The sequence below is a fragment of the Grus americana genome, chromosome 5 (assembly GCF_028858705.1).
Source record: "Grus americana isolate bGruAme1 chromosome 5, bGruAme1.mat, whole genome shotgun sequence".
Lineage (NCBI taxonomy): Eukaryota > Metazoa > Chordata > Aves > Gruiformes > Gruidae > Grus > Grus americana.
The window spans coordinates 9,420,678-9,447,794 of NC_072856.1; the positions used below are offsets into that span (position 1 = coordinate 9,420,678).

At 43.3% G+C, this 27,117-nt stretch overlaps 1 protein-coding gene across 5 annotated transcripts in view; it reads left to right on the top strand.

The window, feature by feature from the left end:
• The window catches only part of KIAA1549L (KIAA1549 like), a 135,377-nt gene continuing 108,260 nt past the window's right edge, over positions 1-27,117 (top strand). For 2 of the 5 annotated variants that reach the window (XM_054828431.1, XM_054828433.1), the window contains exon 1: positions 2-591. In XM_054828431.1, the coding sequence (XP_054684406.1) occupies positions 411-591 (181 nt within the window). In that variant the 5' untranslated portion in view covers positions 2-410. Of the gene's footprint in view, positions 592-27,117 lie in introns of all 5 variants that reach the window. The other 3 variants (XM_054828435.1, XM_054828436.1, XM_054828434.1) reach the window with 2 other exon arrangements.

Here is a 27,117-nt window from a genome sequence, read left to right on the forward strand (position 1 = left end):
GCAGGCGGGCGGGGTACGGGGGGCCGGGCGCCCCGCGGGGCGGCGGAGGGGGGTCCCCGCGGCCCCGGCAGCGCCGCCTCCGCTCCCCGCCTCCCCGCGCTCGGAGGGCGGGGAGCGGGGCCGGGACTGGCGGCGACGTGAGCCCTTTGTCGATGAAGCTCCTTTCCGCGGCGCTTTCCGCGCCGGAGCCGGAGGGGCCGCGCCGCCGCCGCCGCTGAGGGGCACCGGCACCGCGTCCTCCGGCCGGGGCGGGCGCCCGGGCAGAGCCGCCGGCAGCATGCGGTGCCCCCCGCTCCTCCTCCGCCGCCGCCGCCGCCGCCTCCTCCCCGCACAGCCGCTGCTCTAGAGCCCGGCGGGGCGATGGGCAGCGCTGCCCGCTGAGCCGCGGCGGGGCCGTGCGAGGCGCGGGGATGTGGCGGCGGGCGGAGGGCGGCGGGCGGAGCGGGGCGCGCCCCGCGGGGCCCGGCGGAGCGCCCGGCACCGCGCCCCCACGCAGCGCCCCGCCGTCGGGCGGCGGAGCGGGCCTGGCCGGGGCCGTCGTGCTGCTGGGGGTGATCGTCGCCCTCCTGCCGAGCGCCCGGGCCGAGCCGGGTAAGGAGCGCGGCGCGGGGGCGCGGGGGCGCGGGGTGGCGGGCGGCCGGGGCGGCCCGGCGGCGGGGAGCACCGCTGCCACGGAGCACCGCTGCCACGGAGCACCGCTGCCACCGCCCTGCCCGCGGAGAAAGCGCCGTTCGCGTGGAAAGGGCGGCTCTGCGGGGAGGCTCGGGCTTCCCTGCGTGGAAGTTGCCGCCGCCTGCAGAACAGCCTCACCTGCTGCAGTGGCAGAGGGTCTCCTGCGTGCCTAAGCCGTGCTTTCAAAGGCGAGAGATTGAAAACGTGACATCTACCTTGTGCCGTGTAATACTGTAAGTGGGGAAAAATCCAGGCTCTTCCTCGTTGTCTTCTGCATCCTTTTTCACCCCCTCTTTGAGCAGAGGCTCCTCTGTGCAGAGGGGATGCTCGGGGTTTTCTGCCTTTTCCTGTAGGCAGCCTGCACTGCAATCATCTCCCTGGTCTTCCTGGCTAACGCACAAATAACAGCTTTTCCTATGGGACGGTCTAGTTGGATTAGCTCTTGTTCCTTGCAGAGAAAGAGGGACGAGCAGAGGCTTTTGTTAAACCAAAGGATCCTTTCTAGTGATTCTGCCTGTGTGTGGCGGGGAGGAGGGGAAGATAAGGAGGGGTTAGGAGAGGGCAAGCTCTGCCGAGATCTGAGCGCTACGTCTCAAATGCAGCTCAGAGCTCCAACAATTTCTGGGTTATATTTTTCCTATTTCCCTTGACTTTTTGAGTCAGGCAGTATTCTGCGCTCTCCCGACTTCTTACGGCAGCCGATATACTCAGTGACCTCAATGCAGAAATGGTGACTGTTGCTAGTAGTTATTGTATGTGCCAGATACAGATGCCAAATATAATTCTAAGGCTATGTTAAAATAATAGAAAGAGGCTAAAATTGATATATGGCTAGATTAATCCCATGGATTTAAGAAAAGAGTTGGGATGTAGATCCATGTTTTGAAGCTGTTAACGTGAACGTACAGTAATCATATACATTGATGTCAGTTTTATAGCCATAATATAATAAGGTTTCTCATTTGCAGGTTGTAGGAACAGTGCCTCGTACTTCATTACTTGTTCTGAACATGTAAATACTGCGATTTGATTTGTCGCTGTAAGATAAATTGACCCGTGATCAGAGGAACGGCTAGGGTTTTTACCTGTGCTTGACAATTCAGTCTGGATTTCTCATGAACTCTCACGCCAAGTCTAAATTATGAAATGCATCTTCACTCGGAGGTAGCCAGTCTCGCAGAGCTGAATTTTAAAACCTGAGGTATTTCTGCCAATGCAACAAGACACCTCTTCACACTTGATCACTAGACTCGAGAGCAGAATGAAAAGTATTGGTATTCTGTTTGTTCCTTTGCAGTCCGTATGTCTTTATGACACAGCCAGTATCTCACTTTCAAGTGAGGAAATCCAATGGAGTTAGAAAATATATTCAAAAGTATCTCAGGGCCTACAGCTTGGGAAAAAAAAAAGAGATGAGAAGCTGCAATAGTGCCAAGCCAAAGTACATAATGATAGTATGCATAGCACACACAGTGAAAAATACTGTCACCGATAGGCATTACCTGAGAATTTTAAATGATCGGGTAGTTATGTTAAGGTATTTAATCTGTTGTAGCTAATAGTTTTGAACATTATAGCTGATATTGCAAGTAAAACTTTATTAGTCCTGTGCAGCATTGTGATTGTTAAGGTGCGTAAATTAGGTGTCAACATAGAAAGCTGTCTTCCAGTGACATACTGAAATATTGTCTCCCATTACGGGGCAAACACGTAGTAGAGCCAGATTTTCAATCAAGAACATTAGTTTTGTCTAAGAAGATTAACTTTTATACATTTACATAGGGCAGTTTACATGTAATTCTGGATTGCTGTTAAGCAAATGTGCTTTTACTGATTTCTCTGATTATTACTGTAATGTGTATGGTTCATAGAGCACGTCTACTGCCATGAAGTCCAAGTGGCATCGCGTGATGAATTAAACACTGGGAAAAGCATTTGTCATGTACCATTTTTACTACAGCTTCCTCCACTGGTGAATATTGGCATCTGTGGGAAAACGATGCCTGGACATACGTACACACTCACAGATAAATACTTGGTGCTTCTGTTGGGTTTACGTGCAACACGCGGCATCGCTGTGTGTGAAGACGAAGCAGGGAACTCAGGGCACGGAGAGTAAAGAGCAAAGTTTTACTCTGGTGCTAGTGCTTCAAAGGACAACTCCTAAGTTTCCTGATCCCCCAGTTGATTTTAAATAACTGTGGTAACAATATTTCCTTTGACCTCGGTAGAAATTCAACACAAAGGGAAGAGATCTCCCTGAAAAGAGATCCTGACAGGACGAGGCGTTGGGCTACCAGGGGCTAGGAGCAGGGAGTTGGTTATCTCTGCGTTAGGGGCCCGGAAGCAGACCTCAGTGCTGGCCAGTGCCTCGGGACACTTTCACCATCCGGTACAGAGTGATTAGGTTTCAAACAGCAGATGAGAAGCTTTTTTTTTTTTTTTTTTAATTTTAGAAGTATTTTATGTTTCTTTAGCTAGATACATACAAAACTGCTCAGTGAGATGCAGAGTTAATCAATAATTTCCACAGTATGTCATCTCCAGGACCACTGTTTGAATGCAGGTTGAAAATAAAATTACGTTGTCCACCCTAATCGGAAGTACATAACTGTGATTTCTGATGGATTATAGAATAATGAGTACAAAAATTCAATCAAAATGAATATATCTGTCAAGAAAAGAAAAAGCAACGAGCCAGAAAACAAACGAGTGAACGTGTGGTTTTGGGTTGACTCCTACCATCCTCCAGCCAGGTACAACTGCCTCGTGACCCAGAGGAATGAACCGTGGGCAACCGTTTTCCTTGGGGGAAGAAGAGAGAGGCAGTTTCTGAAACAGATGTAGCTTTGAAAGGCAGCTATTGAAAGCTGATCTGGTCTCAGTGGACCGTGTCTCAGCTGATAAATACACATGGCAGTATTGTTGGAGTAAAATGGGGGAAAAGGCACGATGATCACAGTTGTGTTGCCCACGAGCTTAATCAGAGGGGCTGCTGTGGGGAGCCTGGGGAAATGAAGTTTTAAGAAACATTAAAAGATACCTTTTCTCATTTTCCATCATCCTTTATGCTTGTTTGTGTAGCAGGTTTGAATGATAAACTTGTCAGGGAAAGGTCCATTTCTTCCTGCGTTTGCTGAACACTAGCACAGTGAGATCTCACCTTAATTAACAACAATTTCAAAAACAATAACTATGCCTCCAGCGCAGTGGCTGCTTCTCGCAGCTGGAGCTTTGATTGAACAACTCGGAGAGTGCTCCGTGCCAGCTGCTAAATTGCCAGTCCCACCTCCTACAGACCGTGGCTCTCGATGGATGGCAGCTACCTGAGCACTGACTCAACGCCTCTCAGCTCCTAAAACTCCACCAAAAGCACCAGGATTGCCACATCTGGAAGCGTACGGGTCAGCGTTCCCATTGCCAAAGGAGCTGCAGCAGAGGCGAGGGCCGCAAGCGTATTGGGACGCGAGTTGTTCCCTAGATCCAGCTCTGTGTTGAGGAAAATGCTGAGGATGTAGAGAAAGGCACTCTACACCTCCTGTGGTTGCTCTCCAGAATTACCAATCCAGCATATTAGGAACTCAATAGTTCCAGGTTGGTCACGTTGCTCTTTTAATGGTCTGTATGAGTATCTCAACAGAGTAAAATATGTGCAGATATCTACCCTGTGAAAGAATTGGGAAAAGTTCAAATTCTGACTCATTTTATTCAAAACAGGAATCTGCAGCATGGGATGAAAGAATTAGGCCACCAGAAGCATGCAAAGAGGTGCTTCTTTGGGTGGATTTGAAGATTGGATGGGTACGCTTGGTATAGATCCACCAGTCACGAGTTACCTTCTTCCACTACATTCCTGGGTCTGAGTTATTCCCCACATCATTAGCTGATAATAAATAATCCGGTTTTAGTTTTCATATAGATACAGGATACTTTAAATTCACGTATACTGAAACAACTTTGGTGAAGCAGTTCTCTGTAGATTGCAGTAAGCAACTGGTATCTCAGATGAGGTTGAAGGGCGTCCGTGTTTTGCCTGTAAGGAATGCTCACTGGCTGTTTGAGACCTACGGTTAGAGAAGAACTTTTAAATCTTATTTTCAGTCACGTTCAGTCATCCAGTAGTGTACTGGATGTGTTGCATCCTTCTAATCTCCACTGCACTGTTTTCTGAAATCTTTTACACTTGCTTGAGGTCAGGTTGATGAACAAGAGGAAGGGGGCTGTGAGTAATTTTCTGTTTATGGCATTTTCTTAGTCATGTGGGAATGGTTGTTTCTGCTAAAGTAAATACTGATGATATTTGCATATGAATTTAGGCTTCAATGTCCAAACATGTCAACATTTCATTAAGAAAAATGAGCATTTCAGTGGTTATTTACTGTTTTAACTCCCTTCTGCTAAGTCCCAGGAAGGAACTACTGCACTTGCTGAACTCATCTGCATTTTACTGCTCATCTTGAGGGTCAAGGGTAAGGCACCACCTTCCTCCTGGCAAGGTGGGACAGCACTGGTGGGCTTTGGACATAGGGCATTTCTCAGCTAAAACACCCCACAGAAAAACATTCCCACTGCGGGTATTAGTTAGAGGAAGTACAGGATGCAGGAAAAACAATTTCTGTGCATCTCACACGGAGTAGGTTGCTGCTGGAGTAGTTGTAGTATTCTTGGCACAGTTGGTCTTTGTGCCTGAAATTGCCTCTCGAATATTAAGGGTCAGGTTCGTGAAGAGAAGCAAACGTGTCATCTAGAAATTAGTTTTTGAAAAAATTCAAGGAAATCACACTTGTATACTTGAGTTGAAGGTACGCAGGAGTTTTCCTACCAAAAGAAAAACCAGAAAAAAGGTCCAGGTAAAATAGATTGGTGCAGGGCACAGCAGATAGTGCTAAACCTGCCTGAGTGACATTGGTGCTTGTTCAGAGACTGCCCTCGGGAAGGTGAGAGCGTGTAAAGCACCAGTGATGAGGAACTTCAGCCGCTGTAGCCCGGGTGATACATCTCCTTCCTCTGCAGCCTGCCCTGAGACCGCGGGGTCCCCCTCTCTCTGCTAAATTCTCCTTTATCCACCGTTCATACAGACGGCTTCGTTTCATGGCCCTTGTCACCAGAGCGTTTGAGACTTCTGTAATCGCTGCTGGATCACATATGTATAAGATAGGGAAGACTAATCCTTAACGTTTACTGTAAATGGTCTCACCCGTGATCACTCGCTCACTGTCTTCTTCATTCACGGTTTGAAGCTAGGGTGGCAGCTCCACGAGGACTTGAGCAGAAGACGGGCAACTGCTGTGAACTTTCTCTCTTTCCAATGTTAGTGAAGCCTAAACCCTGACACCCATACATTGCTCAGTAATGCCTCATTTGTTCTCTTCCTGTCCTGCCTGCCAAAACCAGGGATCCACAGCAAAGATCTTTAGATTCCATAAATTAATCCTCAGAGTTTATCAAGAGAGTAATGAAATAATATTTTGAACACCCCCCCCCCTTCTCCCTCCTTAAACATAACTTTCAATAGTTTTAGATTTGAAAAGGTCTATGACAAAAGATCTGGAACTGAAAAGCAAATAAGAGCCAAGTCCAGGCTTTGAACTGACATTTTAGCGGCAGTCCTACATACATGCGGAAGGAGGTAAAGGGACCATCTGCATCTCATAATCATTGTCACAAGAAGAAAGGCCAGTAATGTTCTTAAAATCTGAAATGGAGACACAATGCCGATAGGTGTCTGAAGTGCATCTCTGAACACAGATGATGCTTTTAAGGGCCTCTCAACAGCAGCCATAAGTGACTCAGTTTGACCACTCCCTTTTAAAAACAGGAGTTATTGCAGAAAATGCAAAGTCTGAAGATATAAGTGCTATGGGCCCCTTTGGGGTGAAAAGAAATTATAAATGTTATTAATGCTTAAATAACTTTTGCAGGTAAGGGGTATATACTGTGTGTATAGCAAAATGTAAGACACGTAATATTTCTATTTGATCTTGAAGTTAAATCAGGGAAAATTCCTTTCTGGATTCTGGGAGCAGGAGGAAGGAAAGAAAAATGAAAAAAAAACCCAAACATTCAGAGATGGAAAAAATAAAACCCCGGACTTAGAAGACAGTACTTGTTTCCACATTTTCTCCACCGCACATTGCTGTAGATTTGAAACTATCTACAATACCTTGTCTATCACTTTATCACCTGTTAGCAATATACCAGTGTTGCTCTTTTAAGGGAGATACCCTGGTTGATTCCTACTGACTTTGCATAGGAAGAATACCTGGGAGAAATTAGAGAAAAAGCTATGCAAGACTGTAAACACAGAACGTAAGTGTTCTGGGGCATAGTCTCCACTTTTCAGGTATTATCGTCAGGTGAACTGATGCATCAGTTGGGGAAGCAGCAGTAGCTCTTAATTTGAAATGTCTCCCGTATTGCCTGCATGTGTATATATTTTCTTTATTATGACTAAAAGGCCTGTATGTTGAATGTAGTGATTTTGGTTGCTCTCTAGGAAAGTCTTTGTACATTATATACCTACTGATCATGTGTTTTCCTAAGTGCTCGTGCAGATGGGTGGTGATAAAAAATTCCTGAAGCAAGCCAATGTAAATTAAAATCCATCTGTATCCCAGTTAATAAAAAAGCAGCAGAACTACCCTGCATCACTCCACTGTTTAGTGATACGATGATCTCACTGCAGTGTCTTTGGCTGAAAATAAATAAAAAGTCTTTAAATAAATTGTTGCTCAGTGTTTGAGAGGTATGGATTTTGTAAATTAAACCTCATATAGTTACTAGCTAAGATAACACAAGAAGATTGTTACATAAATATGTGTAACTCACGACGCTGAGACAGATTTTTTAAGTGTTAGTAAGTCAAAAGAAAGGCTAAACACTTTAAATGCATGGAAATTAAAATGTCAAAAACCACATTCCAAAGGAATGGGAAACAAAGACGCAGTAGTTTTCCGTGGTATCTCTTAAACAATGAAATAGCTGAGGCCAGTAAAATATGTTGGCAACCAATGTAAAAATGGTAAGATAAGAGTTGAAAAATGGAAGTTCATTCTTGGGAACCGTTTGTTACCAAATAGTTGTTCTTTGTTTTGATAAGAATAAAAATTACTTAGATTATCTGATGTTGTTCGTCACTGAAGTTCTGAAATGCTGATTTAAAAGAAACCATTACAGACTTGCCTAGCACTTTCTTTGTGTGGTTTTCTTTTAATCTGATGAGTAGCTTGGACAGATGAACGTATCGGTGGTGAAAAATTGGGTTTTTGTTTTTTTTTTTTTTAAGGGTCGTGGCTGGTTAAGAAAAGGAATGCATTTTTAGTTTTCTGTCCTTGTAGTATGTCTTTGATGCAAGATCTTTAAGCTGAAATTTTTAGGGGTAGATTTAAGACATCCTTAAAACTGATGTTTTTGGTTTTATTTAGCATATTCTGATCTGGCCTTCCACGATACTGTAATTTTAAAAATACTTCTCTGATCTTGTGGTGAAACATTTGGTGAATGATTTTAAGACCAATATGGACTTGATTCTTGTAGCAGTTACAGTATTCTCAGATAGGTTTGGCCGCAGGCAGTGGTCTTTTGCTTGGGAAATCAAGTGGGAGTGTTGATTAGACATTTTATGTGGTGCTGTTTGTGGCTCTACTACTATTAAAAAAGCATTATTTTTTAATTTATTTTCTATACCTACCTTTTATTTGCTTTGGCTAATGAAACACCTATAAAAAGCTTATGGAGTTCTGTCACATAATTAATATGAAAATATTGATTATTTTCAAAAGGAATTTTACCAGATAGATTGTCACCTACCAAAAGCTCTGAGACACATTTATGTATTACTGAGGAGCCACATGCAAAAATCCTATTGACCAGCCTGGGTCGCTCCTGAACACATGCAGCATTTCTTCTGGTCATCTCACATTCAAAAGAAGAGTGCAAGTTGCAGAAGGGTAGTGACTGGCCGTAAGAAGGAGCACAGAACATGGAACAAAGGGTATTGTAAAGTATTTGCAGGTATTTAGGCACAGAGGAGTCACTGATGTCAAATTTGTCTTTTACATAAGGTGCACCGTAAGATTTCACTTGTTTTAGTGACTGGTACAAGCGTGGCAGCTCTGGATAGCGAATAACCTTTAACAGACTATGTGATCCTAATTAAAACTTTTCAGTTGGCTGGGCAGTTCAACACAATTATTGGTGAAGGGGGTTACTCTCTTGTTTGGAAATTTATATAATTTCAAAACTGGATTTGTCCCACTGTGTTTTCTGGCCATCCTATCTACCAGACTGGAGCACTTTGAAATCTTTTTTCCATGCACAGCTACTCTTACACTGTGATCAAGTCATGCCTTTCACTTTGAGTTCTCAGATGGTTCTATCACAGGCATATTTTCCACATCTTTCATCATTCTCATCAGTCCTCTTTGAAGTCTTTCCAGTCTGATGTCCCTCTGGAACTGCAGCCTCCAGAGCTGGTCTGGTGTTCCTGGTTCATCAGGAACGAGCATTGACGTCAGTGTCAGAGGTAATATAATCTTCTGTTGTAGTGCTGATCTCCCCGTATGTAAGGCTTGAATTAAGGTTACTCCTGTAGGAGTTCCCATTGATCTGATTATTCACCTCCGCTTCCAAGACTTATTTTTTTCTAGAGTAAGTCTACTCTGCAGATTTTGGTATAATTGGGAGAGGCAGGATTAATGACCCCTGAAGCTACAATGCTTCTCCTACTTGTAGAGGATGCAGTCTGCCCAGTAGACATAAACCTTCATCATTGTTCCCATCTGTAGACACTTTTATCCTGTGAAATTGGTCTATAGTCTGTATTTCCAGATGTGTGATCTGCAACTGTCTGCCTGCTTCATTATTCATCGCTTTCCTAGTTGTCATCTGAGAACTTTTATCAGAGATAGTTTTGACTTCCTCCAGGTTACCGATAAAAATGTTGAGTGCAAGGCTGAGAATCAGTCCCCACGGGAATCTATTAGAAGCATTGCTGCTCGATTTAATCATTTAAAATCTATTGCATATGCACAATATTCATTTTATATTAATAAAGATGTGAGATATCAAGTCAAATGCCTCATTGAAATCTAAGAATATTAGATCAAATTTGTGGTCTGATAGAAATATAAAATTAAAGTGATTCATTGTCCGTAAAAATTGATTCCTGGGCATTAATTATTCCATCCTCTTTTTGTTCGTCATTAATCAAATCCTTTCTCTGATAATCCAGTCCATCATCATCAGCAATATCAAAATCTCTATTTGACAGTTCCCATTTACCCTGTTTAAATGTCACAGTATTATAGAACAAAGATAAATATTGTTCTTTGTTTGCTTTGTCTCCTTGCACTCGGAATAAGGGGACAATCAGCAACTGAGAAAAAGAAAAGTCTGATTCAAAACCAGTCAATGCCGCTTCCCACTTCCTCTAGCTGCAGGACTCGCTGCCACAAACCCAGGTATTTTAAGGACCCTCAAAATGTAGGTTCTCGCGCACTCTGAGGTAGTGGCTTGTTGTGCCGACTGATGGAGACGGGATGGATCATGTTTGGTTCAGGATGGCATTTCCTATGTACTTGTATGGACAAACAGAATATCCAAAATTTGAACAATTAGCACTAGAAGAATATAAGCTATAAGAAGATGCATGGAAAATAAGCTCCTGAAAAACCAAATGCTTCTTGGGCATAGGGGACACTTCCCCTGAGGGCTTCGTGCCTTACTTTGGTTTCATGAACCACCATGGAGACACCTGGAAGTCAATGTGTGTCCATGTGTCCCTGGTATCTCTGTATACAAGCAGTGCTCAGGGCTCAGCAGCCTTCCTGGTGGTGCTGGTGCAGCTGAAACTTGAGACTAATTTATCAAGTGCTGATAGCTGTGCGTAGGAATGAGTTTAAGAGAGGAGGGGATTAGGTAAAGAGAAGATGACAAGCATACCAAGTTGAATACTCTTTCCAGTTGCAGAACTGTCTAATATTCTTTTCTTTGTAGATATTTCAGGCAGAGATAATGGGATGCTAGGTGAATACGGTTAAGACTTTATTCCTCAAATGTATCTAAAGAGCTGGGTTATTAGGTTTGTATTAGAGCTTAACCTCTTGTGCTTCTTGCACTAATTTATTTGGGAGTTGGAAATACACTGGTGAAAATTTTGGCTTGGATGGAGCCCACAGAAACTCCACCGCTGGTTTCCATGTGGGTGGGATTTCAGTCGGTTTGTTTTCCTTTTGTGATGACTTTGGCTTCCTTCTGTTTGCAGCGTTGGTCTCAGTGTCCTAGGTAGGAGACTGGAATGGTGTTTTAATATTAATCTCCTCCTTGTCCTCTAAAAGGCCCCAAGCCAGCCACTGCAATTAATGAAACTCTTGGAATGCTCGAAGGGAAGCACATATAATGCTTATCTGAAATTAGACTACAGTCCTCCAACACACTGCAGAACGCTGATCCCTGTTAGACAAACTGGCTGTGCAGCGTGTATTTTGTTGAAAAGCCAACAGCTCATTTGAAAAATCAGTGATGAATTAAAAGTAATAGATAACGGGAACAGGACCAAGATAATAAAGTATGGAATATTCAAAATTTATCAGATATTTTAATATATCCAGTATTTTCAGTGTAATGCAGATAATTAAAATCACCCCAAAGAGATAATCTTACGGGAACATATTCTGGGAACACGATTTGTTTTCAACAATATTAACTGTAGGCTACAATAATGTAGCGTATTAGGCAGAGTACATGTAGGATAGATTTCTGTAGCTATTATTACAACTGTCCAATCAAAGAAATCTCTCTATATAATTTCGACAATTATTTAACTGCTAATTTGATTCTAAAATTGTCTTTCTAGGCAATTATTGCTGAAATCAATGCTATCTACTTGTGCGCACAGAAAAATTCTTAACATTATTGTAGCCAGCCTAAATTCACTGTATTGACGTTGAATTGTTTAAACTATTTAGGTATTTCCACGACTAATTAGTCCTAGCCAGGAGTATCTTGGCTTTCAGATCTGGCCTGGTCCTGCTCGCGTGGGAAGCAATAGGAGCAGTCCCCAGGACCTCAGTGGGTGTGGACTGAGTTTCTGATCCGCGAGGTGGGTCTGAAGTACGGGCTGTTTCTCTTGTGAAATACCACGAAGTTTACAGAGGAACACCTGGGAGAGGTGTTTTCAGAAGGGGGAATTTTGCCTGTTTGTACTACAGTAGTGACCAAAGATAGGATAACGCTGATGCTCTCCTGAAGTGCGTGCTTAAACAAATTAAAGGTGCCGTTTTCAGGTGCCCAACAAGTTGTACTGCTAATATGTGGAGCCCCTCAGTGACTAGGACAATGTGAATAGAATGCAGTAAGGATTAATCTGGAAGCTAAATATATGTAGTGCAATATTTGAACTATCTATGCCTTCTTAAAATCAGTTTTCCCTCTTAAGTAAATGGTGGGTTGTTTCAGTAGATATGATCATTAGCCCGAGAGCAGAGTACAAAAATTACCTGTATTAGTTAAACTGATGAAGTACTGAGACATCTGTGCCTCTGCTCTATGTGGATATGACATTTTCAGGAATATCATGAACTTTATTTCAGTTCAGAGTGGCATATAATTGTTGTTTTGATACTGTTGACTTCTCTTTCTAGAAGGAAGAGAAAAATACAGTGATATGTGTATTTTAAGCCTTCTCACTCAGGCTTTGTTTTTAAATCCAAATACACTTCAGTTCAGATTCATGCTTCTTGTTTTATAAAAAGTTAGGTCTTTCTGTGGTTCCTTTGCTATTATAGAAAAATAGGTTGGGAGCAATTAACTTCAAAAATGCGTACATCTTACCTCACATCATCCACTAGGAAACTACCAGGTTCTTAAAACAGTAAGTTGCTTTGTGTGTGTGAAAGCTGCTGAGAGCAGCAAATTCCACTTTTTCAGTATCTGTGCATATATCTGGGCATTCCAGTGTATCTTTTATCTCTAAATTAAAGAGACATGGATTTGATGGATGGACCACCCAGTGGATAAGGAATTGGCTGGATGGTCGCACTCAAAGAGTTGCAGTCTATGGCTCCATGTCCAAGTGGAGATCAGTGATGAGTGGTGTTCCTCAGGGGTCGGTACTGGGACTGGTGCTGTTTAACATCTTTGTCAGTGACATGGACAGTGGGATGAAGTGCACCTTCAGCAAGATTGCTGACAACACCAAGCTGTGTGGTGCGGTCGACACACCGGAGGGAAGGGATGCCATCCAGAGGGACCTGGACAGGCTGGAGAGGTGGGCCTGTGTGAACCTCATGAAGTTCAGCAAGGCCAAGTGCAAGGTCCTGCATATGTGTCAGGGCAGTCCCAAGCACAAATACAGGCTGGGCGGAGAATGGATTGAGAGCAGCCCTGAGGAGAAGGACTTGGGGGTGTTGGTTGATGAGAAGCTCAACATGAGCCGGCAGTGTGCGCTTGCAGCCCAGAAAGCCAGCCGTGTCCTGGGCTGCATCAAAACAAGTGTGACCAGCAGGTCGAGGGAGGGGATCCTGCCCCTCTACTCGGCTCCTGTGAGACCCCACCTGGAGTACTGCGTCCAGCTCTGGGGTCCCCAAAAGACATGGAGCTGTTGGAGCAAGTCTAGAGGAGGGCCACGAAGATGATCAGAGCAATGGAGCACCTCTCCTATGAAGACAGGCTGAGAGAGTTGGGCTTGTTCAGCCTGGAGAAGAGAAGGCTCCAGGGAGATCTAATTGCAGCCTCCCAGTATCTAAAGATGCCTACAAGAAAGCTGGAGAGGGACTGTTTACAAGGGCATGGAGTGATAGGACAAGGGGTAAAACTTAGATTAAATGATGTTTTATGCGTGAGGGTTTTTTTCTTCAAACATATACTGACAGTGTTGACTGGCATTTAAATGAAGTTTCTGGTGAATGTTTTTGTCAATGGACTCTAACAGGGATCATTTTTTAGGTACTTGCCAACGTGTATATATACTATTGTGTGGTAAAAATTGTTGTTAGGAGTATTTTTAGGCTCACTAGTTAAGCTATCTTTGCTAGAGAAAACATAGTAATATTCAAGAAAAGAGATAGCGAAGTCACTTAAACGTTCTGATGTGGCTTTACAGGTGTCTCCTGTGGCTCCCCCAGCACTTGGAGGGGGTTTTGTATCCTCTCAGCTGGGAAACCGGGGAGGTTCTTCAGCTTCTTGAAGAAATAGTAATTATTCTGTCAATATTTTGCAAAAAAAGAGATTAACATAAGCAGTATTTGCAGGGTGACATCTTTTTTTATATTGGACCTCATGTTTAAACCTGCAGTTCTCTCTTCCATTCTCTACTTGTCTTTGTGCGGTACTAACGCACACTGTAATCGAGTGAGCCTTCCCGCTGCCAGAGCAAACCGCTGAGGCGAAGGAGCGAGTCCCAGCTAAAGCACCAGCAAGTCCCAGGTGAAGCACCAGCCGCTGCAGACACTGTCCACAGAAGGGTTCACGTCCTCCGGTCTGCGCTGAGCGCGTCCCCTGCCCGCTGGGCTCAATGCTGATGTGCCGGAGGTCGGAGAGGCAGCGGCCGGAGCCCAGAAATAGGCAGTGTCTGTGGCGCAGTGATTTGTTGAGTCGCCTGGAGTTCTTCAACTGTTCTGTGATGTCTTCATGTTGGAACTTGTGCCACATGTGCTATGCATTGAGTTTTGCGAGGCTTCTGTATAGTTGGTACTTTCTGTATTGACTGCCTGCTGACCATTCCTCAAGTACTGTATCGGCACGTGTCAAATACTTTATGGTCTTTACTGGAGTGTGCAAGTGTCTGAAAGGTATTAGTTACACTAATACACTACTGCTTCTGGTGGCTGCTTGGGCTTTGACACATGGCTCCTGATTATGGAGGCTCTAAGAGATAAAATTATGGACACTTATTCATATCATCAGCTTTAAAGAATTAATTTACTTTAACTAGCATTTGTATTCGCTGCATTGACAGCAGTATTTACGGTCAATAAACTCACGCTTTTAAAACCCAGGTTATTGCACATTTTGTTTCCAAAATTTCATGAAGTGTAGGAGCACCACCAATGCTGAGTTACTAATACATTAATAGATCTTGCTGTACTCAAAACCATTTCTTTTCTTTCTGCATTTATTGTGAAACAGTTATCGTGGGACAGTTCTCTCACTATAATCCAGAGGCGAGAGCGGGCACCTATCCATCTTACTGTGACTTATTTCTCTACCCGCGGTTGCTTTTGCTGGGTTAATCTCCGTGTCAACCATCAATTTTTCATCTCCACTTTATGTTAACTTTGGTCTACTCAGTCTAGACAATCTGTGTAGTCCCGGTGCTGTAGCCCTGCTACAAGCCTACAGTGTTAGCCATCTTAGTGTAATAGCACTTTTTCGGGAGGTTTTGCATAAAAGAGGCAGCATAGATCTGAATGTATTTCTCCTCAGCGATGCTGTCTGAGGGCAGCAGGCCTTCGAGACCTGGCCACCAGCATGGTAATATCAAACACCTCCGGAAGACCCAGAGGTGATGCTCCTTTCTTGGCAACCCAAGTCTCCGTTTTGGCTTTGTGTTTGTACGTTCAGTCAGGCGGCTAGACGTTACGCATTTCTAAATGGATATATTTACCTAGTTGTTTGTAATGGGTGTTTTTTCAGGCCAGCTGATTTGTACATTGTCCTGAGCATTTAATTTGATTTCTACATTAATTCCGTATCAGGGAATAATTGGAATAGAGAAAGAAAGAAAGAATAAGTAGGACTTAAGTTATGAAACAAAACTGCCACGTGAATTTATTGCCTGTGGTTCTCCGAGACCCAGTCATCTGCTACGACTTCTTTTAATAGCTCCTTCTGACTTTAATGTGCTCAAAACAAATGTAGCGTTTTGTTCTTGAGTTACGTTTGGATTCTGCTGCTTAGTTGTTGGCACAAAACCCATTGAAGAGGGGTGGGAGCGCTGACCCTGAAGTTTGGTATACCCGAAATACCGAGGTATTGCAGAGTCTGCCTAAAGGCCTCTGATACTCGGATATCTTCCCTTAGTCAGTTCACTGAGTGATGGTGCTGGCAGAAATCTTTAGCAAAAATATTATTGACTTCTATGGGATTTTGCAAATGCATTGATTTTCAATACAATTTGAAAGGTAACGTGCAAGAAACACCAGCTAACATTTTGTGATATTTTGCTTGCTTTCCTAGGGAAACAAAACTAAAGCAATGGATTTTCCCTTCCTTTCTTTTGTCAGTCCATTTGAAAGACCAAACGTACAACCCCCCTCAGTAACTTTTTAATCCTCTGGCCAGTTTCCGTCAGGTTTGTCAGAGACAGAGATGTCTGCTGCCTCAGGTTCTTCCTGCTTTCATAGAAATCTGTGCCTGCGGAGATGGAAGGGAGCTGATAACAAACGCTCTGCCATTATCTGCCGTATCCTGACGCTCCCAGCCAGAAGTGGTGATGGAGCCAGCCGTCTCGGGGATTGCCGTGCGGGGAGGATACCTACCCAGCAATTCCTGCTGTGTTGTGGCAGGAGGGTCCTGCCCTGACCCTGGCAAGCAAACCGAAGTTTTGCCGTGATGCTGCTTCTGGGCTTAGGGGCAGAAAGCGATGACAAACATCTGTCACTGCTTCCATGGAACCGACTGCTCTAAGTGCAACTGGAAGGACGTTATAAGCACAGTCGTTGATTCATTCAGCCAACAGAAGGTACCAAGAAATACAAATTAGCTCTTAAAAGGTCTGACCTATTTCTCCAGGCTTTTCTTATTTGAAACAAAAACCCTGTCAGCACATGGTCTTGTTTACACAAACACGTATACACATGCAATAGTCCTCTTTTATTCCATGTGCATTATCCTGCTGAGTACTCGCTTGCAGCTCTAGGTCCTCTATTTATCACTGTGGCAGTAATTGAAACTTGTCAGCACTTTTCCACAATGCTATTGTCAAAAAAAAAAAAAAAAAAAAGGACAAAAATCCTCACTGCACATTTTTAGAGTAAACACAAAATTATATTCTGTCTTGCAAGATACCTTGCAGTCAAGATATCAAGTGTCACTCAACATCTTTCTGAAAATAAGATGTTCCTTTTCTTTGAGAGATTATTCAGAAATTGCTAACTAGTATCAAGTTTATGGGTTATTCCTACAAAGAGGTGATGCAGATCACTGGTGCTCAGCCTTTTCTTTGGAGCAAGAAAAAAAGAGGACACATTCCAGTGTGTAGTTTTCAGAACTGTGATTTACATTATAACAAAGTGTGATTTAAGATTTTATGGTAAAACAAGATGAAATTAACATAAACTTCGGTGCAAAAATAGCGATATGTTCCAGTTGGAGCTTGCAGAAAATGCTTAAAAGTAAATAGCAAGTCAGGCTCTTGGAAGCTTCTCCCTCTCGCTCATCCCAGGTGCTGCCTCCTGGACCCTGCTGATCTCTGCCTGGGAGCTGGGTCAGGGCTTGCGAAGGTGCTGCCATGGCTACCAGAGAGAAAAGGGAGGATGCCAGGAACAATTCACTCCTTTTCTGAATTTGCTGAAATGACCCTGTAATGCTCTTGACGTGACAAACTGTTAGTTTGTAGTTAGTAGCGTTACTGCCCGTGTCCTGCTATGAGATGTTTTAGATGTTGGAGTAATACTACTCATTAGTGGGTATAATACTGCAACTTAGCTTACATCAAGGCTTTCATGGGCCATAAGTTGAGGTTTTACAACATCCTATTTCTTCTCATTTTTGTCCTTTTTGTCCTTTTGCCAAGAAAAAAAATACTCAAAAGTACCCGAGGATCTCTAAGGCTCAGTTTTAAAAGTACCATAGGTACTTCAGACAGCAGCACGCAGTAACTTTCAGTGGGTACCAGAGCGCTGACTGGTGAGAGTTACGAAGGCGTTGAGATGCCTACAGTTGCAGATGGGCGCCTGCAAGATCACAGGAGGTATTTAGGCGCAGAGATTGCACTGCCTTTTCAAGGGGCTGGTGGCTTCTCAAGTGAGTAGGTGTTAGGCAGCTCTCATAGCTGGCAGCTCCTGCAAGCCTTACGAAGCACTTACATGCATCATTTGTAAATCTGCCCCTGAGGCGCTCGTGATGAATTGTTCCAAGCGCTGTATTAGTTTCGTGTTTGTTTTGTCATCCGTGCAAGGCACTGGCTTCTCTGATCTCGTTCGCAAGGTTACGTATTGCAGGTTATTCTTTTAGTAGCTTCTCTTCAGCTCAGAATATCTATATCTGCTTTTAGCACTAAATACCAAAAGCACCAGCCCTTCATGTTGCTAATACTAAAGAATTAAAAATAGTTGGCACAAAATGACGTTCATTTTGTGCTGGTTAAGCAGAGTTGATACAATATGCTTGGGTTATTCAGTACTGCCTGCGAGCAAAGACTGCTGCTTACTTCTCTGTCTCTGACTGACGGCTCTCGAGATGGTGCACAAATGCCCTTTCATAGGTGAGAAGAATCTTTGCCCCATGCATGTGCCCATCTGTATTTCTTGCTCTTTCACATGGCAGTGAATGTTTTGGTAGCTGTGATAGACTGGCATACTATGTAAATGCAGGTATTTGTATGTAAATGTATTGCTTGTATGCAAATGTGTGTATTTTGCTAGGTCCCTCCTGTTTTTCCTGTGTTTCCGTAAGGCCAGCATCTGTTTATCTGAAGGTGATAGCTTTAAAGTTGTTGTTTTCGTGAATATTTGATCCGTGATTTATATGTTAAAGGATTAACAATTAACAATCACCGCAATTTCAGAATATATGAAAGAAATAGAAACTAGCTCTTTCCCTGTCTGTATTTCCTCAAAATTGTATTCGCTCATGATTTGCATTTGACTTTGGAGCCGCCCACGCTGCTTCACACAGGTTGGTTATACGGAGCTTGCGACTGTGGCTGCGGATGCCTATGCAGCCGCCGTGCATCGAGCAGCGCTTCCTCCTTGCTCTCTGCGCGTGGATGTACGTTTGCCTTTCACCCTGCGATGGAAAACAGGGCTGTCTCCCAGCTTGGCCAGCGGTGCCAAAAGGGTTACGCCTCTGCAAGGTGCCAATTCGGGATACTACATTGAACCGTCTGTAGGATTTCTTCGTGTTATCAGGATATTTAACCTCATAGTGCTCCTTTACTAGTCCAGATTTTGTCTTCCTTCCAAACTACCCTTTATTTCCTCCACACACAACCGCATTAGGCATCTGCCCGGCAAGAACCGGGCAGAATACCTGGAAATAATCACGCCAGTTTCCCTTTTCACAAAATTATTTTGCAAAACGTGAAAGAATGGAGGAAGCCTTCCAGCCACAGCCACTGGCTCCCTGCACGACGGCTGCAGGACACGTTGCGTGCACACACACACACACACACGCACGCAGCCGGAGCTGGTGTCGCTCCAAGGATGGGGTGCTCCTGTGTATGGAATAAGCAGCAGCGTACTGCAGATGCTGCAGTATTTCCTGCCAAAGGTATCACGTGCGCTTTGCATGTGTTCTTTAACCGGCGCGTTGCCGTAGAAGGGATGTGTACGTTTACCTGGTAGTGCTCTGTGCCTCCTAATATCTCTCCTTGGTGCTCTGTAGTGGAATTAATGTGACAGGAACATGGAAACGGTGACACGTTTGTTAGAGGAGATAGACCGACACTTCTGTTTACCCCGTCTGCTCAGCTCCATCACCGTCGTTATCCTTGGGTGATGGCCTTTGTTTCATGAGGAAGAAGCGTATTAAAATTCTTCAGCCTGAAAAAAGGTGAGCAAAGGGAGATTTCTGAAATCATGAATTATCATTCATGGAAGTGAACATGGTAGTGAATAGTGAGTCATTACTGACTATATTAATATATTTGTATTTATTTATTATATATCTCTCTAAACCTGGGCTTCTTACCACTAATCGCTGTACAAATACCAGACTAAAAGGTAGTCCTTCCCCAACACCTCGTAACGCTTCTGTGTCCTGCTCAGTCTGCTGCTGGTGGTGCAAAGCCTTCTTCACTGCTTCGAGTTTTCCTCTTCTCTGCCGCTCAGATTCCCAAATGACTCTATGGGTATTTCATGCCATCCAGCTAATGTAATTTCCTAAATCAGGTGTTCGGGAACAAAATGTGAACATTTTACTTCTGGCACCACAAAACTGATTTTTGCTCCCTTTCCCCAGCGATGCTTTCTTTGGTGATGACAGCATTTGCAAGTGAGAAAATGTCTGTCTTCCACTTTTCCTAGCTGAAAGTACAGCCAATGTATTTTAGGGAACTGCATGGGACATTTTTTAATTAATCTTTTTCCATAAATGTTAAAATTGCATTACATGATTGAGATCATGGAAACGGAACTCAGTGGCTTTGGGTTGTTTTCCAGTTATCATTGTGCAAACATAAAGGAAAGATAGTACGGGAAGGTTCTCTAAAAATCCCTTCTGTTCTGCCAAGCTAATATTTTTTTAATCAAACCTCTTCAAATTTATTCCATAAACTATTTTTCCGGCATTCCTAATTCTTGGGAGACTCCAGAATTCTGAATAGATATTGTAAAACATGACACAAATGTAGGCTGCTACTTATCCTCAGGAAACAGATTGAATTCTGCTGGATTAGGGCTTTCAGAGCTTTTAAACTCTATGAGCATAGTTTAAATCTTGATAGTGAACAAGGTACATTGAGCAGTGTCTGTCAGCCAGCGGTGAAACGGAGTCAGCGTTTTATTACTTAGAACACTGAAAGTAATTTAATGAAATTAACAGAAAAAAACAATTATATCAAATTGCTATGGTAGATATTTGGACTATAAGTGCAGTATAATAAACTCATATTCCTATCAAAGTGGAAAATCATGTGCAGTGTAGCACTAATCATTAAATTTTTTACATCTTTAATGAGTTCATTTCTAAATACAGCTCTTACTCATTTCGTTGCGGTGTTGATTTCTCTCACCCTCAGTGTACTCACTGCGTTATCGGTGTCATTTATGATCCAAGTCGTTTACACTGATACCTCAAGGTGTACATTGATAGTGTTACTTTTTTTAACAGTTGATCGCATTAGAAAGTATGATACACACCTGGTAATTTTTTTGTCTTAACATCTGATACCTGTTTTTGCACTGACTGCTTTGAACCTGTCGGGCAGCTCGTTTCTCCTGGCAGCGTCAGGACGGGCTCAGCGGGTGGAGCGGGTCGGGGGGGGTGAGGCACGCGAAGCACCTTCCGTGCCACTTCTCACCAGCTGAAGGGTGCCCAGCGTGGAGACTTTCTGCATCGCGAGCAGAATTCGTTTGCTATTAATTTACTGAAAACTGCTAAATAGTGCTGAGCTAGATAGGAGAGGCCACCGTGTTACTGTTTTTATTGGGTTGCTGGTGACAGCACTCCAGTTTGGTCCTACCACTACAATGTGACATCATGATTTACTAACTATTGTCTTCTTTACATACTTAGCAGAATCCCCTGTTATACATATGAAATAGGTGAACTATTATTAAACTATATATGTTGATAATTAAGCGGTGAGGTGACTGGACTTTAAGTTGCAAATGTAACCAGTATAATTTACAGCTTACGCTGAACTGCACTAATTATAGCCAAGGTAAGGAGATTTTAATAGTTACTTGGATAACTCTTCTTTTTTTTTTTTTCCTTGCTCGCATTGTATTACCAGACAGCATTTCAAATTGTGGAGTAAAATCATTTAACTAGATCTATCTTAAAGGTTTTCACTTCTTGTCTCATAGAAATGACCATTTTATTTAATGTGAAATTAGTATTTTATTTGATGTGTTATGTGTGGAAGTAAATAAGGATCCTTCTATAGTTAGTAGTTTAAAATAGGTTTATTTGTTTAGTAGATTGCTTATTATGTGTATTTCCTACGAAATTTATAGTGGCCTGACCAGTAGGGTTGTAAAATGTAAAGTGATGTATTAATGCATTACAACTGTACTACTCATTTTTACCCTTGTATGATTCCCCTGCCCCTTTATGATCATATATTTGGAGAGAACAAATGCCATTACCTTCATGTACAATATTCAGGCTTGAGAACCATTGGGCGGCTGGGGGAAACTGTTGTTGCTGTTGTTTTATTCGTGTATAACCAGAGTAATGGCACTGACATAGCAATGACGTTGCAAAGAGGGTGCAGAAGTCTGGAAATATATAGGCTAATGTTGCCTTTTGAATGCTTACAGAATAGTCTTTAATTTCGTAGTCTCTTTTCTTATTTATTTTTTAAGCCCTTATCTATTAAGCTTTTATCTATTTCAGTAAAGAATAGATCAAGCCCTAGGAATGAACCAGGGTTGTGAGGCGAGGGTTGTTATCTGTGAGACCGCTGCCTCAGTTGTGGGATTTGGAAGATGTTTTCTGCTGCGGACAATGAACCGCAGAAAGGGAAAGGTCTCTCGGGATGAGGCAGCCGAAATAGGCTTTGTGCTTTTCAATGTAAAGAGTGAACATGAGAGAGTTCGTTCGTGATGCTAATGCAAATAGTTTAAATCAAGTTTGAGGCTTCTCTTTTTCTGAGTGTCTAGCTTGAGAAATCTAAGGCCCAATTTTGGGTACGTGTTGACAAGAGGGAGTTTTGACAATGCTGCCAAATTCTAACAGGTCTTTAGAATGAATGAACTGTCATTTTTTCAGAGGCTCGTAATGAGTAGCTGTGGCTGGATAGTCATAGGGACAGTAAAGGACACATTTCTTGCAGTATGATAGCTCCATTTCTGTACCTCACACCCCTGCTCAAAAGCATCGGTATGCTTATATTTCTCAAAGAAAGAGATGCAGTAATTTTTGAGAGGACAAACCAGCAAATTTCCTTCCTAATGTTGTTTTCTTTAAAAAAGTAATCCGTTTTATTGAAAACCCACATCCCTATATCTCCAAATTTGATTTAAGAATCATCTATGTATAAAACCTCCTCTTGAATATACCAGTTTAGCAAACATGCAAGGAAGTGAAAATAGGGCATTATGGAAAGAATTCAGCAACCTCAGCTACAGGAGTCCCCACCAGTGATGCCTCCGATACGGGACCGCCTGTCACATTGGCTGTGTCGAGATCAAAGCTGAGGACGAGATCTGGGAGTTGAGCCTCCATGCCCTGAGTCCCAGTCCTGTACATCAGCAGTAGGGTATTTCTTGCCTTTCTTTCATTTTAAGTTTTCCATTGGTTGTGATTCGTGATGCTTTGTGAAAAGGGCTTCACAGTGTTAGCTCTCCTTTTAGAGGGAAATTTTCATTCCCCTCTAAACGAGCTGCCGAGGAGGTTACCTGGCAGGATGCAGTGTGGCAGAAGTATTTCAGTCTTGAAATGGTAATAAATATTTACAGCTATTTCTCCGGAGCTCTTCAGTATTATTAAAATGAACAACTCTAATTACAGAATATTTGTTGAGGCTGTGATGACTCAGCCACTGGTGCAATAAACAGAGGAACAGAAACATTGTCCTTCCCTGCTTGGAAAATGCTCTTCCTGTGGTTTTTTGTCACGAGTGACTAGAGTTAGTACCACAAATGCAGATGTGATTTTGGCCGCCCCTGACCTGTCGAATTTCCTGGTGCATCAAAAGCTCACATCAGCCATTTTTGAAAGTCTATTAATATGCAACAATAATTAAGTAGTATTTAGCTTTATGTCTATTTTGAAAATGTCTAGTTCGTCGTGAACAATTCTACGGTGGCAGTTTGCTATGCTCACATTAGATTGTTTTGGTTTGTTACGGAAACAAAAATCTGAATATCACCTGCAGTGCTTGCAGTGGTAGCACTAATGCTGATCAGGGAATCTGTTCCACTGCAGAATATGCTGTGGAGAAGTGTGCAGTTTGCAGGCATTACATAGTACCTATTCCAGTTAGTTTTGAGGTTTGGAGTGAGCGGTAGATGAACACCGCTCTTGACCTGGATTTCTGGGATAACAAACCCCAGGAGAATAGGCCTGTAGAATTTTTGAAGGGTGGAATCGGTGGGTTTTACAGAAATTAAACTTTTTTAAAAAACCTGTACAGCTCAGCAGAGAGCACTTTGTGGATTCCTATAGGGTCATTTAAGAGTTCTATAGAAAACAGATCATACTCTGTTAAATTTCATAGTACGTTACCATAAATGGTTTACAACCTCAGCTTATTCATTCTGCCAAAGTATCACTCTCTTTGGGAGAAAAAAACTTTTTTACTGTAAAGGTGGTCAAACGCTCCAACTTTGCCCATGGAAGCTATGGAGTCTCCATCCTTGGAGGTGTTTAAAACCAGACTGGACATGGCCCTGAGCAACCTGCTGTAGTTGACCCTGCTTTAATGGGAGGTGCTGGACTCGGTGACCTCCAGAGGTGCCTGCCAGCCTCTTCCATTCTGTATGACTTTCTCTAAGGTGTTTCCCATCCAGTTACCCCACAGGTACACAACTGGAACCATAGTAAGGGAACAAAGTGCCGGGGTCTGTTCTTTAGGACCTGCAGAGACCTGTGGGTACTCTCAGACCCAAATGCCTTCATAACAACTCTATGTCTATCAGGACAGATCTGGTCTATGACCTTATTCTCCTGAACAACAATCCCCTCTCTGAAGGGCTCCAAAGAATTAATATTAGTGCTTAAATAGCGACTAAAGATAAGTTATGGAGTCATTGCATAGATGTAAGATTCCAGTTCTTGTCCATGCAGAACCAAGGACTGCCTATTCACCTCATCAGCCTCCTCCTGGAATACACTCCATCATGCAGAGCAGGATCCCAGCATACCTACCATGCTTCAATGCGCAAGACCCATGCGTGGAAGGTGACCCACTGCTCATAGATCTCATAGACAGGCTCTGGCACAGCATCAGTATTCTAGTTGACCAACAGGTAGAGAAGAGTGTCCCCTGCGTCATAAGTCCTATATGTACAGTGGCACGGTTAATACGGTGTCTGTGTGTGACTTCAGGGGAGCCCTTCGCCATGCTAATAATGACCTTTAAACAATTCTTTTTTTAAAAGGCACTAAAATGGAAAGGAGCTGTACTCTTTCCTATTTCATTCCCATTACCAAGGATAACAAACCTGCACTATAACTCTGTGCTGCAACGTTGCACAGAGGTCTGAGGTGATGATTTACAGAACCCCTTCAGGAAGGAGAAACTTTATCACGCAATCAGCGATGGTCTCAGCCATGAACACCAGGGCCTGTTCTCAGCTGCAACAGCTGTGACTTCTGCTGCCTTGCTTGGAAGAAAGCTGTAGCGAAGAAACAGCTTCAAAAAAACTTAGGAAAACAGTAGATAGCAGGAGACAGAGGTGGAAAAAATAGCACATTAATAACAGAAGCTTTTGTCCAAGCTGGTGTCCCCTAGAGAAGGTTGCATCTGCCAACAAGAAAGAATTGAACTAAAGATTGTTCAGAAACGTATGGACCACCTACTCACTTTTTCCTCCCCCAACGAGCTAGACCCTGCGCCGTACAAGTGAACGTTATGCCTTCTCCAATCAACGCACCAGCTGTCACAGGTGCTGCTCTAGAGCAAACCCAAATCCACCATTTTGTGAAGACCTGAGATTTTCAAATATACTTTTTCCCTGAAATTGTGGAGACAGACACTGAAGAATTTCCAGGAAGATAACAGGAAAATAAAAAAGCAATATCTCCACTAGGTCAATGGAATGGTGGGAAATAGGCTTTGTAGATGTGGCCAAATCACGCAGCAGTTTGGTTTTTTTTTTTAAACAGCATTATAAATCACAATTTGAGATTAGATGTTTCTGTTGTAGCTGTGAGAAATCAGGGTCCTTTTGCAGGAAAAAACCTGAAGCACTAAATTGTTTCATTAAACTCTGTAGACATCCTAATTAAGCAGGTCAGCTCATTTCAGACTTAAATTTATGACACCACACCTAAAAGCCTTTGCAGTATTGGAGGTCACCCACAAAATAAAACAACACAGTATATGAAACTTAAAATCACAGAATTGCTGCAAAGACAAGGACCGCTCCGTAGCAGTTCGTGAAATTATTAGCAAAATTATTTTTAACATCTCTGTTTATGGTTTGCTTCATGCCCAGAAGGCAATTTTCAAGTCCTACATCAGAGAAGAGAATTTAAGAGATGCTTGTGTGGTGCTTAATCTCAGTTTGGTGGTTTTGAAATCCCTACATGAGGAGGCTGCAAACAAACCACCGCGATGAAGCCAGTCCCCCAGCTAACTGGGCAGCCATTGCATCACCCAAACCTGTCCCTCCTTCACCCGCTGTTCCTGGGAACTACCTGGAATGTCCAGCAGCAAGGAAGTGTGTTTTTCTTAACCAGAGTGATCTTCTATCCGAAACTGTGTACGTCAGGGTCCTCTCCACTTCTGCAATCTGAAAGGATGCTTTTGAGGCTGAGCTGCCCATGCCCCTTCCCTGCAACGAGGCAAGTCATGTCGGTAACATGGATGGGGGCACAGCTGTGGGCGGGGGCACTTTGTGGTGTCTTTAACCAGGCATTGCAAGCCTGGCTCAGGTGGTCTCTCTGCAGGGTTCAAGGGTCTGGCCTACTTTGTCAGAGGAGATACGTGAGCTAGGCAAACCTTGGCTTGTAAAGAACTTCAGAAGGGCATTTGCTTCTCTTCACCTGCAGAATAACAGTAATAATCACGATCTCCATCACGTCAGCCCACTCTCTAGCCAGCAGTTTTGTAGCACGCCGTTCCTGTGGTGACTTTTGCTAGGAGGCACGGACAGGGACAGCAACATGCTGCTAAATAGAGAACATGCATTGTTGCAAAAGTTTATTCCACTTTCATGACTCCTTGAAGCCGCCTGTCTTCCTCCTCCTCAGTGTACAAGTCAGCACCTGAACTTCTAGTAATGAAATGTAGTGGAAATACTTGAAGTATTAGTGCACCAAGTTGGGCAGCTAGCTTTACTGATGGAGGCTCCAAAGCCTCTCTGGGCAAACTGAGTGTTTGACCACCCTGACAGTAAAAAAGTATTTTTTCTTACATTTAAATGGAATTTCCTGTATTTTGGTTTGTGCGCATTGCCTCTTGTCCTGTCACTGGGGACCACTAAGGAGGGCCTGGGTCCATCATCTTCATTCCCCTCCCAGGTGCGGCAGAGGGGAAGGATCACCTTCCCTTGACCTGCTGGCAACACGCTGCCTAACACAGCCCTGGAGGCTGTTGGCTCTTTCTTCTGTGTGTTTTGTTTCGGAAAGGATAGCACTGCTGTTGTTAGTGCTGTCCCTGGGAGTGCTTAACTTCCTTCCTCGTGCATGGGGACAAAGAGTACACGATCTGAGCTTGAAACCCAAGGTTCCCTGATGGGTATTTCGAATATGGAGCAGGTTGGAGGTGTGTTATTAGGACTGCTAGAGTGAAACGGAGGTCTGACACTGGACATATTATATTATTATGGACTCAGCGGTTATATGTGATTAATCCAAAGCGTTTTATAGAACAACTCCAAAAATAATGAGTGGATGCATTCAAATCGAGCTCTTCAACACCAGTCCTAGTGGTTTACATCAAGTCACCTT